Below are 15,143 nucleotides of genomic sequence, written 5' to 3'. Positions count from 1 at the left end.
CCAATCCCAATCCCCCCACCCTACCCCCAAAAGGGAAAAGGCACGGAGCAAGGCATCTTGGGAGGCAGGAAATCAATTTTTTAAAATATAAAGCTCTGAGGGAGAACACTTAAGAGCATACTGGAAGTCCAACCCCAAATACATATCCAGGGGCTGCTAAAAACTAGATGGCCCAGTGGAAAGCAACAGGAGAAAATGGGGCACAGCTTGGGAAAAGACATGGTCCTTGACCTCACATCCACATCGTCAGGGTCCTTACACCAGCTACACGTGTAAGGACCAGGTTGGAAATGCACAGCCTTGGAAGCTCTCACAGCCACATTTACACCAAGGGCCTGGGCTCTGCCCAGTGACATTGCCAGTGAAGTACTAGGCGGGAACAGATAAAGCCCCTACATGCAATTTTTTCATTGACCACAAGAAGCAAGGGCTTGCTGTGAGGTCACGTACCAAGGACTCTCTCTACACAAGCCATAAACACCTCTACTTGCAGATCAGGAGGTGAAGGCATTACCTTGCTTAACATGCAGGTCACATAAAGGACTGTCAGAAGCATATACTGGTGTCCCCATTCATTCCGTCCTGCCACACTGGCTGCCTTTGGCACTGGGCATGGGCCCTTCGCCAAGAACAGGTGGCGGCGGCCTTCATGCATCTACTCAGCTCTTTCTCTCAGTCCACACAGGTGCCTCTCCCCCAACCTCATCCTTCCCTGAACCTTTCTACCTGTTACCTACCTCTGAGGGCTTCTTTTCGTTCTGCCGGGGCCAGCCCGACTTGGTGCTGCTGGGCAGTTTGGAACATCTTGATGCTGATGTGGACGTCACGTGACCTGCAGAGAGAAGACGGGCCATGAGGGCTCCTGGAGAGTCCGAAGCAGCATCTAACCACATAGAGGGTGGCAAGTCTCAGGGTGAGCACCTGCTTGTAGGATCAGAAGGTGGGAGGCACTGTCCCAGCCCTGGGCCCCGATCTTTCCACAGACCAATAGAAATATAAAGGCTCCTTCACTCACCACTGAAAGGGGCTTAAATCAAAAGCAGTTATCAGCTGTCTCTGTGGCTCCAAAGAAGTCCCTATCCTCTTTGAGATTCTGCTTCCTACTGGGTCAAGGAATGCTGGAACATTCCATGCCCTCTCTCCAGTCTGTCCCAGGTTAGGTGCATCATGGCACTCCTGGATGTGCCCTAGCAGGTTACAGAAACAGGGTAGGGCAGGGGAAGGAAGTATAAATCTGAACAGACCTGGAGCCTACCAGGCTAGACCCAAGTGAGTCTCCTGATTACTGGCCACCACCAGTAAATGATTTGCTATTGGTAAGCCTGGAAGAGGTGGGTGCGAGATGGTTAGTGTTAAATACCAACTTGATGGGAATCATGGAGAAGATTAAGTCCGCAGACCCTCCTGTAAGAGATCAGTTAATCACCAGGCAGTGGTGGCGCATGCCTTTAATCCCAGTGCTTGGGAGGCAGAGGCAGGTGGATCTCTGAGTTCGAGGCCAGCCTGGTCTACAAAGTGAGTTCCAGGATAGTCAGGGCTACACAGAGAAACCCTGTCTCAAACAACAACAACAACAAAAGAAGAGACCAGTTAATCTGTGCCTAAGCCTCTGAGGGACTATTCTGACTGGGTTAATTGAGATAGGAAGACCTGGGGGTGGGGGAAGTAGGAAACACTGGTATCCACCAGCCCCCCAACCTAGTCCTCAGGACAATGCCACTGGGAGGTAGTGCAGCTTTTTTAGAACCTGAAACCTCAGAGTGTCAGAAGCCAATTGCTCATGCACTGACAGTCCCAAAACTGTGGGCCAGGGAAACCTGTCCTTTCGTAAGTTAATAACCTTACATGACAGTAATGTGAAGCTGATTAAAAGGATATGACCTGTTCTCTAGAGGCTAACCAAAGGATACCGTATCTATAGGTTTAGTATGGCCCAAAGGGATTCCTCAATTAGCTATGACTGTATGGTCGTTGCTAGATGATAGGATAATGGCCTCAGCAAGAAGGACCAGGAAGACGAGGGTTTTTCTGTTTTGGTTGTAAGCAGAGCCTCATTATGGAACCCTGGCTGGTCTGGAACCTGCTATGGATACCAGGCTGGCCTTGACCTCCCTCAAAGAGATCCACCTGCTTCAGCATCCCAAGTGCTGGGACTAAAGACGTGCCCCACCGCAACAAACTCCAGAGCCAAGGTTTTGAAGGAGCACCGTAGTTAACAGTCATGGTGGGACCGTGGTGGGAGCTGATGGAGAGCAAACAGGTTCAAGTCTGGGGTCCGACCTGCTGCTTCTCTGTGGCTCGGATGCCCAGATGCCACATGACTTTGCAGGTTAGGAGTGGAAAATGGGCGGCCACACAACTCTAGATACTGTGATCCCTTCCTATGGCAAAAGGGATCCATGGGAGGGAGGCATGGGCTACAACCATAGCCAGACCCACAGGGCAGCAAATGAGGCCTAGAAGCAGACAGGGCTGGGCATTATCAACGCCCTGGTTGGTAGGGAGGCAGACGCCGCTAGTCTACCAGGTCTAGAGATGGCGGGCTCCAGGCTCTGCCTCCGCAGTAGTGTGGCTCCCGTCTTAGGGGGCTCCACAAAAGTAGCCACTTCAAGATAGGATCTCCCTGGCTGCACGCCCCTTCCGCCCATGAAGATGGAATGCCTAAATCCAACAGGCTGAGGAATGGCTTCCTGGGCCACTGGACAATGGCTACTTTTTATCACCAACTAGGAAGAAAGCTCTTATTGTACACACAGCTTTTTCTCTGCTCCCAAAATGTCATTCCCGTTTTGACAATGGGACCTTTCCCCCATTTCAGGACATCCAACTGACACACCCACCCCGTTATCTTAAATCTACCTCTTAGAACGTACTGCTTCCTAGACAGCTGGGTTTCTTCCTTAATTTCTTTAGCCAACATTTACAGAACACCTACGGTGTGCCAGATTCTAGCTGGTAACAGCACAGTGAACTTGACAAGAATCCTCTGATCAAGGTTTTGCCACCGGTTAGGAAGTTATTTATAACAATTAACTAATTATAACAATAAAGAGCAACAGGTTTCATGTGTTTTGTAGAGACTTCTAGAAGCTAAAGGATTCAACTAGTAGCAAATGCTCTGAGAAGAGTTAGTCTATTCCAAGGAGAGGAAGGCCTACCTAGAGGGTAGGGCGGTAGACGAAAGGGAACTAATGGTGAAGCTTGGAAAAGGGCAAGACTGACCACCTCAGGGGCAGAAGAACAGACTTGGCTTTTTACCCCTGTGGCCCTGGACTGAGCTGAATGGAAAGTCAGCCTCCTCTGACCAGGCCTTTGAGCCTGCTGCTACCTTTACTTAACCACTGTCCCAGCAGAGCCAAGTAGAAAGGCCTTACCGTCAGTGATATCAGAGTTGTCGCTGCTGATGGAGTATTTTCGCCTCTTTTCTTCCATCTGCAACAAAAGGCAAGAAGGGATATTATCTTCCCAGACATCAGGGAAAACCCTCAGCTCACACTCCCATGCAGAGAAAGCACAAGCCCCGCCTCTCTTCCAGCCTCATCCCTTCTCTCCCCACCCACAAAGCCAGTGTTTGGGAAAGGAGGCCCCAGGGAACTCGGGCAAACAGAAGTCTGTCCATTGGTGTCAGAGGACTGCAGGGAGGCCAGTGGGCAACAAACTGAAAGGTGACAATGACCACTCAAGTCCCAGTTCCCATTCAAAGAAATGAGCAGGTCAGAAGGCATGACCCACTGCAGATGCCTCCTGAGCAAGTGCTCCCCTCCCTACAGGGAGGAGAGAGAAGAGGAAATAAGAAAGTTCCTTCTATGTAAGGCACAAGCCACCATTGAGGGCCCATCCTCAGCATGGTGGCTATTGGGGTGTGGAAATGCGGCCGTGGGTCCATCCTAAGGTAAAATACAATCTTACTGTATTTCACCTGTGCCATCTAACGGTTAAACCACTAAGGGCAGCTCCCTCACACCCTCGTCCACAGCGCTGAGTCCCTGACTGCTTCGTGAGCACAGGCCCACTGACGGAAGAAGCCTGCCACTCCATTACAAACGGAGATGAACTCTGAACGCCAGCGTGTGAGGTCTGATTCCTGAGGCTACCCTGAAATTTGGGTAAAGAGTCCTCTTGAGCCTGGAAGGCTGTGCCTACCCACTTCTTCTTCCTCAGGTCTTGCAGAAGGCCAGAAAGGCAGAGCCTGGAGGAGACTGCCTGGAGCAACTTAATACCCGGTCCAGGGTGCTTCCCACCATGTTCCTGTTCAGTGCTAGTTCTTAGGGAGGAGGCATCACAATCTGCCTCTCAACACCTACTGTCCTCCATCTCTAGCCTGCTCCTGTCAAGCTACGAGATGCTTCTATCTTCCCACAGTGCTACGAAGACCCTGAAATACTACCCACCAAGTAGGAAGGACAATCACCCAGACCTCAGAAGGGACCTGCTTAACCTTTGACCTCAGTGAGGAGCCCTCTACCCATGGTCTCCCCCCCCCCATTAGAATGGGAGGAGTTTGCTTGCTGCCCAGTGTTTCCTAAAGGGCAAAGAACTGAGAGACATGGCAGTGCAAGGCAGTGCAAGCAATGCAAGAATCAGGAGCCCCGCCCCTTCGGGCAGACTGGAGGTTCCTCTAGCACACAAGGACCCCAGGGAGCTCCTAGGACAGCCCTTGCCAGCTATGCCAATTGCGTCTCTCTAATTTAACAGTCTAAAACATGAGGGAAAGGAGCCTCAGGGGCCAGGTGACAGAGTTTGTAACAGACTTAGACCCAATTTCTGACCATTGGACTTCATGACCTCTTTGCAGCAGAGAGGGAACCCAGAACCAAAACTGTCACCGCTCTGTGACATCCAGGATCTGAGGAAGGATGACTTTGAAAAGAACTCTGGCCGTAGACCACCCCTGGCCCAACCTAGCCCCATCACTGTGTGACTGTAAGTTCACCAACCCAATGTCTCCCACAATTCCCTGTTTCAGCAAAGAGGGCAACAGTACCTCCAAACCAGGATCTCGTGCAACACTAACAGCTGCCTGGGGCCTGTCGGTAGAGCTCAGCAGTAGCCAGCCATGCACAAGTGCCCGGGCGTGACTTCCACTCCAGGAAGAGGTGGAGCAGGGGCCGTGGGTTTAGGAGTGCCGGGGGTCAAATCTGAGTCCCAACACTCACAAGGCCAGAGATGCTGGCAAAGAAGTACTTCCTCCCAGGAGGTAAACTGGATCTGACTTCCCCATACATCTCCAGAACTTTAAAATGCTGGCAACTGAGTCAGAATTTGAAGAACACCCTGAAAGGGCCAAACTAAACACATTTGTTGGCGGGAATCAGCTGGCGAGAGAGAATGAGTAAGTGAGTATGAAGACCGAGCTCAGCGGCATGGCTGAGGCGCCTTACGGACACTCGCCAGTAGGTGCTCGGCAGCCTTGGGCCAGAACGCGCAGTCCTGTAGGGGCTGGCCCCTTGAAAAGCATAGGCAGTCACCACAGCTGACCACACCTTTCTTACTCTACTGAGTCCTTTCTCAGAAACCAACAAGTAACCTGTCAGCCGGTAGTCCAACACTCAGCCTCATCAATGAGGCAGCCCCAGTCTCTCAAATCACCTGGCCCACTGGCAAGAGAAGGAGGGGTGGACGGCCTAAGGCAGCGAACCCGTGTGTATGATGCTGCTGCTCAGTCTGCCTGGCCTCAGGTTTTCCCTCTCTAACACCCCTCCCCGTTCTCCCAAGTCCAAGTTTCTGCTCCAATAGGTGACTTCACGGACACATGGCACTGACTTCCGAGAGGCATAAGAATTGGTCCTGTAATCCATCCGCAAAGAAGAGTCTAAGCAACAAAGGCCTTTACAGGCTGGAGAGATGGATCAGCGGTTAAGAGTACTGGCTGCTCTTCCAGAGGACCAGGGTTCAATTCCCATCGACCACATGGTGGCTCACAACCATCTGTAATGGGATCTGATGTCTTCTTCTGCTGTGTCTGAAGACAGCTACAGTTACTCACATACATTAAAAACAAATAAAAAAAAAAAAAGAAGAAAAAGAAAAAGAAAGATAGAAATCTTGTTAGGACTGGTGAGACGGATCAGCGGTTAAGAGCACTGACTGCTCTTCCGGAGGTCCTGAGTTCAAATCCCAGCAACCACATGGTGGCCCACAACAAACAAAAACTATGGGCCGGAGAGGGGGTGGGTGGGAGCGAGTTGGACTGGAGCAAGAGGGAGAAGGGAAGGGGGTGGGGTGGGGGAGGAAAGGTCTTTTCTTGCCATTGTTCTGGCTTCACTGCACTTGTGATACCAACCCCAGTATGGAAACACACACACACACACACACACACACACACACACACACACACACACACGAAGCTCTCCTTTGTGAGTAACTGTGAGTAACCAGCATGCCCTCAGTGTAGCTGCGGCCTAAGGGCTCTGTGCCTCCTAAAGTCCTGAACACACCCATTTTCCCAACTACACTCAACCTACTGGTCCAAGCCCATGTCGCCTCTCACCTGGGCCCATCTCAGTTCATTTCCTCCCTTTCACTACCTCCTTCACAGAATCCAAACTCCACACAGCACCCAAAGAGATCTTCCAAGCTTAAATCCTACCTCACTCCCAACCCTGTAAACTCCTTCGCAGGCTTCCAGCTGACCCAAGGCCAGATCTCCATATCCCCACAAGACCTAAACCCATCCGGACCCTGCCTCCCTAAAGGTCACAGCGACGAGGATGATCCCATCCTCCCTACATCGCAGGACGGTGGCATCGCTCTTGCAACAGTGGGGACTAAACCTAGGACCTCATCCATACAAGGCAAGACCTCACCAAGGAGCTACAGCCTCTTTTGGTTTCCTCTTCCAAGGCAAAGGTTCTTCCTGCTTCCAGACCTGGGCACAAGTTGTGCCAGCTGCCGGTGTCGGTTTTTGACCACTACCCTATTTAGAGAAATGAGCTGCCCCGTTCCCCTGTTTTCAGAGCGCATGCGCATCAGCGTGTTGAGCTACTTGCCAACTGTCCTTCTCAGGAATGAGTAGAGAGCATGTCTGGCTAGCTCCTTGTGTGAATGCCAGGAACTCTCACACTGCTCCCAGTATAATGGGGGAGTGCTGAACACACTACGGGTCCCTCCCTCGTGGAGTGTCAGGACCACACAACCCAGCTGGCTGGCCTGCTACTGGCAGAAACTGACACCTTAGCCCAAGATTCCCTCCTGTTTGCACAGTCCTCCTTCCCAGTCTTGACCCTACACATTTTCCAGGCAGCTTTATTTGGTTGGACTCCTGGCTACTGACCAATGTCAACTCAGTAATAGGGCAGCAATTTGGTGGCAGATGTTTTCTTGGCAGCACAGGCCACAGGCCTGAGCCCCCCCCCCCCCAAAGTTCTGGCCCTAGAACACCACTGCCCAATGCCAGTCTCTTTTAAAGATGTCTCTGCAAATAAATTCAAATAAACACCCTGGGCCTCCATTAACGCCCTCCCAGCTGACCCTAGGAACAGTGGGTCTTTCAGGCCAGCTACTGCAGCCACTCCCTGGGGTAGTTACAACACCCCAACCTGGCCTCCCGGTCTCTCCTCTCCAGGGGCCACCAGGCCTGCCCTTACACACACAGCAGGATTCCGTTCTCCTTTAAAAAAAAAAAAAAAAAAGAGGAGGGGGCCTTCAAGCAGGCAATTTACCATTCCAGACACAATCTCTCCGGAGAAACAAAAACTCTCCCTGTCTGAGGCAGACCGCAAAGGCGTGTGTGTAATAAGATGCTAATACAATTTAATGATATTTCGGCTGGAAAACCTGTCCTCAGAGCCTCCTTGTGCAGGGAAGGCCAGACGTTCAGAAAACAAGAACTCACACACTCTTAAACTGTTTCAAACGGGGGTCAGAGCCCCACTCTTTCCCATCTCTCATTAACTTTAATGCCTTCTCAGGGACAATAACTGCAGATACAAAAAATGATTCTGTGCACACAGGGCAAGAGGGCTGCTGTCTGTGACTGTCAACTCTACTTCTCCAAGCCTGAAAGGAGCTGGATCTCTCTCCTGCCACACCACTGCCTCCCTCAGTGTCCCAACCAGGCCCCGGCTTCCAGTGCCTACAGTATCATCTACCACGCAGGCCAGTTCCACAACCCAACCAAGGAGATCCCAAGAGTGTGATGGGTTCTCCCTAATTTATCTTTCAATACTTCCTCAACCTTATTCTTCGTCCCACAGGGCAAATCTCAGTGGACCATTCCTAAGTCTAGCTGCCCACAGGCACCTGTTAGATGCTCACTCTTCAGAGAAGAGAGCTGGCTTTCTGGCCTAACCCGGGGCTCATAGATCAAAGGCCATAGTGCATACAATGTACTGGCTCCCCTCAGTTCATTAATAGAGCGGCAACACTGTGTGCTGTGCTACCACACACTTTAGGCTTTCTCTTTCTATTTCCTTCTTTTCATTACACTGCTAGAGCCCGGGGCCTTGGGATTGTTAGGTGCTTGACCATCAGCTGCATCCTTAGACCCAGGATTAGTCTTTTAATACAACCTATTCCTTCCCATGCTCACATAGAGATAGGCATTATTATCATCAACCCCACTGACTGATAAGTCAACTAAAACCTATGGTGCCTTTACCTCAGCTGGAAACTACATCCAAACCTCGGCTTTCTGACTCCATGGTCAAAGGGCTTCACGTTTGCAGGAAGGCTTTCAGCACAGATGAAGTTTTCCAAACTTCAAGAAGATTTCTGAACAGAAGCTTAGAGGGCTGCCTAAGGCTCCAGAACCAACTTTCCAGGAGTGCCCAAGCTTTGAGCTAAGGCCTGCCATTTAAGTGTCTAAGCGTCCCATCGCATGGGGGACATGACAAGTCAAAGGTCCCCCCCCCACTTCCAACTGTAGCCTGGCAACCTCTCATGCCACCCAAACATCCATCCACAAGGTCTCCACACAGCCTATCGCACATACGGTGAAGCATTTGGTGGGGGTCCCCGAGGCAACCAATCACCTTCTAGTCTAATAGAAACACTAGTTGTAAATAATTGGGATATCCTACCCACAGCCTCAAACACAGGGGAGTCAGTGTCAAAGGCTTACACTTAGATAATAAAGTGCAACCTGGGGACCCCCCCCCTCCACACACACACACACACACACACACACTATCAACAAGAACTAAGCGGCTGGGATCTTTGACAGCCTCTTGGACAGGAGTCACTGGCTGTTTACCCAGGCAATTTAGGGAAGGGAAAAGCATGCTGGATGGGAGAGCACTCTGGAAATATTTGCTGTATCCAGAGCCCAAACAACTCTGCCCTTTAACACTTCATCTCCGAGAGTGTTGGGGAGACCCTTGGCCAAACAGTTTCAAAGCCAACATTCACTGTTAAGTCCTGCTGCATAGGGTGAGGAGTCCCCTCTAAAAGGCATTTACTGTGGAACCAAATGCTTTCCCACTCAAACCAGCAGCCAACAGCACTAGGAACAACCTGGGAGAGGGCTCCAGATCAAACAAGCATCCCCCCCTCCCTCCACACACACACCATGCAAACTTTCTCAATAAATTATTCGCCCACTTCGGATCAAAGCCTGTTTTTGCAGCCTGTGACCTAAAAAGCAAATAGCATAGCCTAAACATAAAAGCTTCTCCTTGACTGGGTCAGTTTTATTACTCATTCCTTCCCCCCTTACAGTTCATTCTCTTATTTTCCTTGCCTACTTAGTAGATTGCTCTGCGAGTCCCAACCCGCCCAAGGAAGACAGGACAGGAGGGCCTGGAGGGCTGGTGTGGTCGCCTAGGGCCCTAAGGGGGGTGGGGTGGGGAGAAATCCGGAGAGGGGAAAGAAGTTAGCACCCTTGGAACCCAGGAAACAGGGCCAGGCTTGGCTGGCAACCCTCTGCCGGGATCTTCTGCCAAATGTCCTACTGGGAATTTTACCAGTGACAGGAGAGGCAGTTCCACTCTGGGAGGAGAACTGAGCTCCCAAGCTCCGGTCTGTTTGCAAATATGTTAAGGGAGCATCCGAACAGTTCTTCCGGGCTCAGAACTCTTCATTTAAAAATGTCCCCCCCCCCCCGTCCCTCTTCCCCCCCACCGCCCATCCCTAACCCCTCTGGCACTTCTCTGAAAACAACTTTAATCCCTCCCATTGGCCTCTTGCAAACTGCCTCTGGGTAAAACTTTGTACCTCGGAATCCTGCAGAAGAGGTGGGGAGTGCTAGGGGCAAGGGTGAAGTTTGGAAATCTGCAGAGACCCAGATAGCCAGGGCCATGTACCCTCGGGCATAAAGAAACCCGGCGCCCCTCCCCCGCCCCCCAGCAGGAGGCCTGAGGCCAAGCTGGTTTAAAAAAAAAAAAAAGTACACAGGCCGGCTGCAGCGGCTAAGGGGATTAGAAGAGGGTTGCGCGCCTCCAGCCTGCCCCTGGCGGCAGGCGGCAGGCACGCAAGCTGGAGGCGCGCCGGCGTGATTCCGACCGCGGGAGCCGGGAGGAGGAGCCGGAGGTGGCTGCGGGGGGCTCCGGCCCAGGCGTAGGAAGGGCAAGAGGCGGTTCGGGCCGGGGGCGGTGCCAGGAGGTGGGTGGGCTTGGCGCCCGGGGCGGGGGAGGGGTCTAGGGGACTCGGGGAAGGGCAACTGAGCCCAGGGTGGGGGCGGGGGTACTGAGCGGGACAGAGGTGTGCTGTAGGGGGACCGGGCTGAGCTGGCTGGCTGGGCCTCTCTGGAAGGTAGAGGGAAGCCTCCAAGCCGGTTTTGCAGACGTCCTCGCCCTCCGGCAGAAAAGCTACGAGTCTCCAAGCTGACCCAGGATCACCCCTTGCTCGGAGAAGGGGATGTCTCAGAACCTAGGGATGGGCGGGAAGGGACCATGGGGAGCCACAAGTCTGCACCCAGGCGGGGAGTGGGCGAGCGAGAGCCGCTCCGCAGGCGCAGGCAAGTGGGTGGGAAGGAGAGAGGGAGAGGGAGGAAGGAGGTGAGCCGGGAAGATGCCACTGCCGGGGGCGGGGCGGGGCCGGGGATCCGGCAGAAGGACTGCAGCAGTGTTTGGTGGGGGCGGGGGCTGCAATGTCACTCATTTTGGGGTCAGGTGCGTGTGTCCCAGGCAGGGCCCTCCACTTGTATGCTGCTCATAGGTACCACCCAGAGTTTAGTAAGGGCGGAGGGAAGGGGGGGGGAGCTGCAGAGTCGTCCCTGAAGCGGGACGCGAACCAGCAGAGTTGGGAGAAGGTAAACAAGGGCCACGCCCCCTGCCGTCGCTCCGCGAGCGCGCACCCGCCGCTCCGGCCGTCGCCGGTACATTTCCACTCTCGCTGTGCCTCTTCCCCCCCCCACCAGACTCCCGCGCAGCACCGGAGAGCTGCTGTCCACTACCCCAATATGCACCCTGGCTGCCTGGGCTGCGCACCCAGCACTCACCTGGGAACGTTGTCCCCCGCCCCTTAAAAAGAAAAAAAAAAAAAAACTAATTTGTGCAATGGCTCTGAACCCAAGAACCGAGCATGCTGCCCCCGCGTGCAGCTCCCGCGTGCACCCAGCCTGGAAAGGGGGCGCAGGGCGGAGGCGGTGGCCCCCGGAAGGTGTCTAGGACTGGACCGGCTGCACGTGAGCCCAGCGCGGGGTCATGTGCATCGGCTCAGCCCGGTTCGGCACCCGGACGTGCTGCGTATCAACAAAATGAAACTCGGAGAGACAGAAGGGCAGATAGCTCCAGGTTTCCCGTGCCCTGGTGCCCGCCACTCAGCCTCCCCACCCTGCACCCCGGCCGCGCCGCAGCCCCTCGGGCCGGCCGGAGCCCGGGAGGCAAGTTGCAGCCCCAGCGCCCCCACCCGCCCGCGCCCCCTCGCCGGCCCAGGGGCGCTTTGCCGCAGTCATTAGTAAAGAAGGTCGCCAGGCTCACCCTTCCAAAAGTTGTTGCATGCGCCCCTCTCAGCCTCCCCGCACTGTACTCTTTAAAACACGGCTGACCAACATGCGCAATCTCTCTCCCCAGAGCTGTGCGTCCCCCCCCCCACCCCCCGCGCTGGCTTCCTAGAACAGGCAGCCAGCGAGAGAGGGAGCGAGCGAGCAAGAGAGAGAGGGAGCGAGGAGCACTGGCAGATCTGTTAAAAAAAAAAAAAGCCCACAAAATAATGCCGTGGAGATGCGCAGGGCCCATCCGCTGGGGGCTGGCTCTTACCTTGCTCCGCGGTGCCCTCCCGAGGGGCGCTGCCCTCGGCTACGCGCCGCGGCGGGGGCCGGCGCGGGAAGGATGCTCCCGAAGCCAGGAGCTCCTGGGGCCGGCGCGGGAGGGCGGGGGGCGCGCATCCATCCGGGGTCGTGGCGAAGGAGGCGACCGGGCCGCGGCGTCCCCCCCCCCAAGCCCCGCACCCCTGCTGGGAAGATGGTCAGCCCTCCAGCCCAGAGCTAGTGCCACTAGGAGTGGGCGCAAAGTAACTCCATGGACGCTACTCACCCCCCAAAAAAATAGCCTCCAACTGCGATGGCCGCGGTCGGCACCATTCACCAACCCCCTGTGTATGTTTCTTTTTAAACCAAGACTTCCTTGTGATCTCTTTAGAGGGGGAAAAAAATGTGTTGGGGTGGGGGTGGGGTGGGGGCGGGCAAGAAGAGAGGGAGGGGGAGTAGCCACTTTTTTCTAATTCACTCGGATCTCCGCTCCCGGCACCCCCCTGTCGTTCTCCCCCCCCCCCTTCCCAGTTGTTTGGCTCGGGCGACAGTCCCAGGTAGCGTTGCGGCCCCCCCGGAGGGGGGGTGCCTTGCACGGTCACCCGCCCGCCTGCACGCGGGCCCGGACTCCTCGTGGACTCTGGGGCGCCCCCAGCCCGCCCTGTCCCCAGGGCCGGGCCCGAGCGCCGGCTGAGCCCGTGCAAGTCCCATCAGGTCGGCTCACACTTCACACACTCACACACATACCCCGCCCCTCCACTCGCTCACTCACACTTTCTGCTCACACCCCGCCCCCTTCGCGCCCCAGACCCAGGCGGAGCCCCCAACAACCTTAAAAAAAAAAAAGCAAGCTTATACTTAAAAAAATCTTTTGGCGCCATATTAATGACGTACTTAAAATTTGCCATTTCTCCCTGCGTCAAAAAGACGTTTCTTTGCAAATAACAGCCTGGAGGCGACACTCGCGGAGGAAAGGAGGTTTGCACGGAGTACCCGGCCCGCCCACCCCACCCCCAGGGACTCCGGTGCTGGAAGACCCTCGCCCTCCGCCCGGTTTCGGAATCACTGGTTTAAAAATCGAAATCGAGTAAATCGCGTGGCGTTTTTTTGCAGCGCCAGAAGAGAGCAGAAAGTGCTGGCAGGAGTGCAGGGGAGGGGCGCGCCTGGGGCTGGGGGAGGGGGCGCGGTCCTCCTCCCCCACCCACACCAAATGCAAACTAGCATCCTAGGCAGGGAAAGTTGAAATTGTGGGCGACCTCCGGAAGAGAGGGGCTGTCCTTAAGAGGGGGGGGTCCGTTCTTGGGCTCGTTGCCCCCTCCCCCTCGCGGGTGCCTCCTGGCGCCCGGTGCTGCCCTGCATTTCCGGGGGTGGGGGGGTGAGGCGCACTGTGATGGGTGGGTGGCTAGCAGGGTGGCAACATGTCCTAGCCTCAGGAGGAGTTTGCCCCCGGGTACCCCCTTCCTCCTGTCTCGTGCATCTTATAACCGCAAAGGGTTAAAAACCGAGGGGCAACTTCCCAGGGCTGGTACTTGGCAGAGAAGCGGGGCGCCCCTCTCCCCACCCTCTCCTTCTCGCCCCTCCTCCTCCGACTCCACTTCCCGACTTGACCTTGTGGTGCACAAACAGTGCTCTCCAATCCTCGCAGTTTCTGGAAGAAGAGCCTGCGCTCGCCAGGCGGGCGGGCTGTCGGGCGGCTAGCCGGCAGTGGCGGAGCCTTGGGTCGGTTCCCTGAGCTGCGGGCCACACCCACCCAACCCGCTGAGCCTGGGGAGCTCACCTTCTCTCTAGGAAGGAAAAGGGCAGGCCTCCTGGATGGGTAGGCACGTGGGGGGCAACCTTTTGCCTCCTGGGAATGGTCCAGCTGGGGAGGTTAGCTAGCTTCGGGCTGAGGTTTGGGGAAGCCTGGCCCAGCATCCCTAAGGCATCTCATCTCATCCTTGCCAACGTATTCTACCCCCTCCAAGATAATCCAGTGATTCTCCCCCCAACTCACCTTTGTTTTTGAAGGCAGGTGGATGAGTTTCAAATCCTTTTCCCTCTCCTAGACAGAAGGTTGTTTATTTTTCCTTTCCCTGCCACCCCCACCCCTCTTGCATGCAAAGATAAATATTCAATTTACATAAGATGACATTTATGTGACAATTAAGAAGATTCCCCGATGGAATGTTGTGAACACATTTGCTTATAGGAGAAATAAATCTAATAATAAACAAACTCATAACAGCTCAGATCCTCCGACAGGGAAGTTGTCTCTTCAACAAAGAGGGACATGAGGAACTCGGAAAGGAGCGCTCTCTGCAACAAGAAAGAGATGAACTCAAAGGAAGCCACCAGCAGAACTTCTTTTCTTTGGCCTTCATTCACAAAGTTTGAAGAGGCCTGTCTGGCAAGAGGAGGGGCTGACTCCACATCACCTCACAGTTTGTCCTCCCTGGCTTTGGTTCTCAGTGGTCCACTGAGAAGATTTTCCCAGGCCAAGGTCAGTGTCTGCTTACAGGTGTGGCAGTCTGGGTTGTCCAACAGAGTGTCTAATGGCTTCTAATCCTGGCTTTCCTTTGCAGAAGGCTGTGTGAGGCAGATCGGTGAAGACATCTCTCTGGGTCTGTTTTCTCCTTGATGAGCTGAAGATTACAGAGACCATGTGAGCGCATCATATACCCATGTATGTGAATATGTAAATTTACATTCCCTATGTAGCAGGTCCCTATGTAGCAGGACCCTGTTAAGAACACACAACACACCTGAGTGCCTTGCTCATGTCTTCTTACTTATAAACCCTATTTTTTCAATTATTTGTAATGATGTATAGGGACATGTGCCCCTAATTTTAACTATGTGTCTGCAGGTGGGCAGGTGGGGATGCATGCATGTGAGGCAGGCCAGAGGCATGGGATGCTCTCTTAACAGATGGTTGTGAGCCACCTAATGTGTATGGTTGAGACCTGAACTCAGGTCCTTTGGAAGAGCGGCAAGTGCTCTTAACTACCAAGCCATATCTCCAGCTCCTGCCTTTTCT

The 15,143-nt window shown here is 54.2% G+C and overlaps 1 protein-coding gene and 1 long non-coding RNA gene across 26 annotated transcripts in view; one reads left to right on the top strand and one right to left on the bottom strand.

Annotated features, from left to right (window-relative positions):
• The window catches only part of Jade2 (jade family PHD finger 2), a 45,890-nt gene extending 33,355 nt beyond the window's left edge, over positions 1–12,535 (bottom strand). For 21 of the 24 annotated variants that reach the window (XR_007979942.1, XR_007979941.1, XR_007979946.1 and 18 more), the window contains exons 1-3: positions 11,859–11,957; positions 3,375–3,432; positions 738–832 (exon numbers count right to left, since the gene is read on the bottom strand). Coding sequence is in view for 6 of the 24 variants with exons in the window: in XM_052197342.1 (XP_052053302.1) it covers positions 738–832; positions 3,375–3,432 (153 nt within the window). In the remaining 18 variants the exon portion in view is untranslated. Of the gene's footprint in view, positions 1–737; positions 833–3,374; positions 3,433–4,984; positions 5,195–11,858; positions 11,958–12,137 lie in introns of those variants that run through there. The other 3 variants (XM_052197344.1, XM_052197345.1, XM_052197346.1) reach the window with 3 other exon arrangements.
• A 1,346-nt stretch (positions 12,536–13,881) lies between these two features.
• On the top strand, positions 13,882–14,919 carry LOC127695301 (uncharacterized). 2 transcript variants are annotated; one of them, XR_007979960.1, is made up of 3 exons: positions 13,882–13,943; positions 14,352–14,606; positions 14,689–14,919. It is a non-coding gene; the product is annotated as an uncharacterized LOC127695301 (long non-coding RNA). The 2 variants fall into 2 exon arrangements; XR_007979959.1 differs by having other exon boundaries at positions 13,889–14,606.
• The last annotated feature ends 224 nt before the right edge of the window (positions 14,920–15,143 follow it).

Source organism: Apodemus sylvaticus, chromosome 10 (genome assembly GCF_947179515.1).
Source record: "Apodemus sylvaticus chromosome 10, mApoSyl1.1, whole genome shotgun sequence".
In the NCBI taxonomy this organism is placed as follows: domain Eukaryota; kingdom Metazoa; phylum Chordata; class Mammalia; order Rodentia; family Muridae; genus Apodemus; species Apodemus sylvaticus.
Note: the sequence above shows the minus strand (reverse complement) of the source record. Positions and strands in the feature narration are given on the sequence as shown.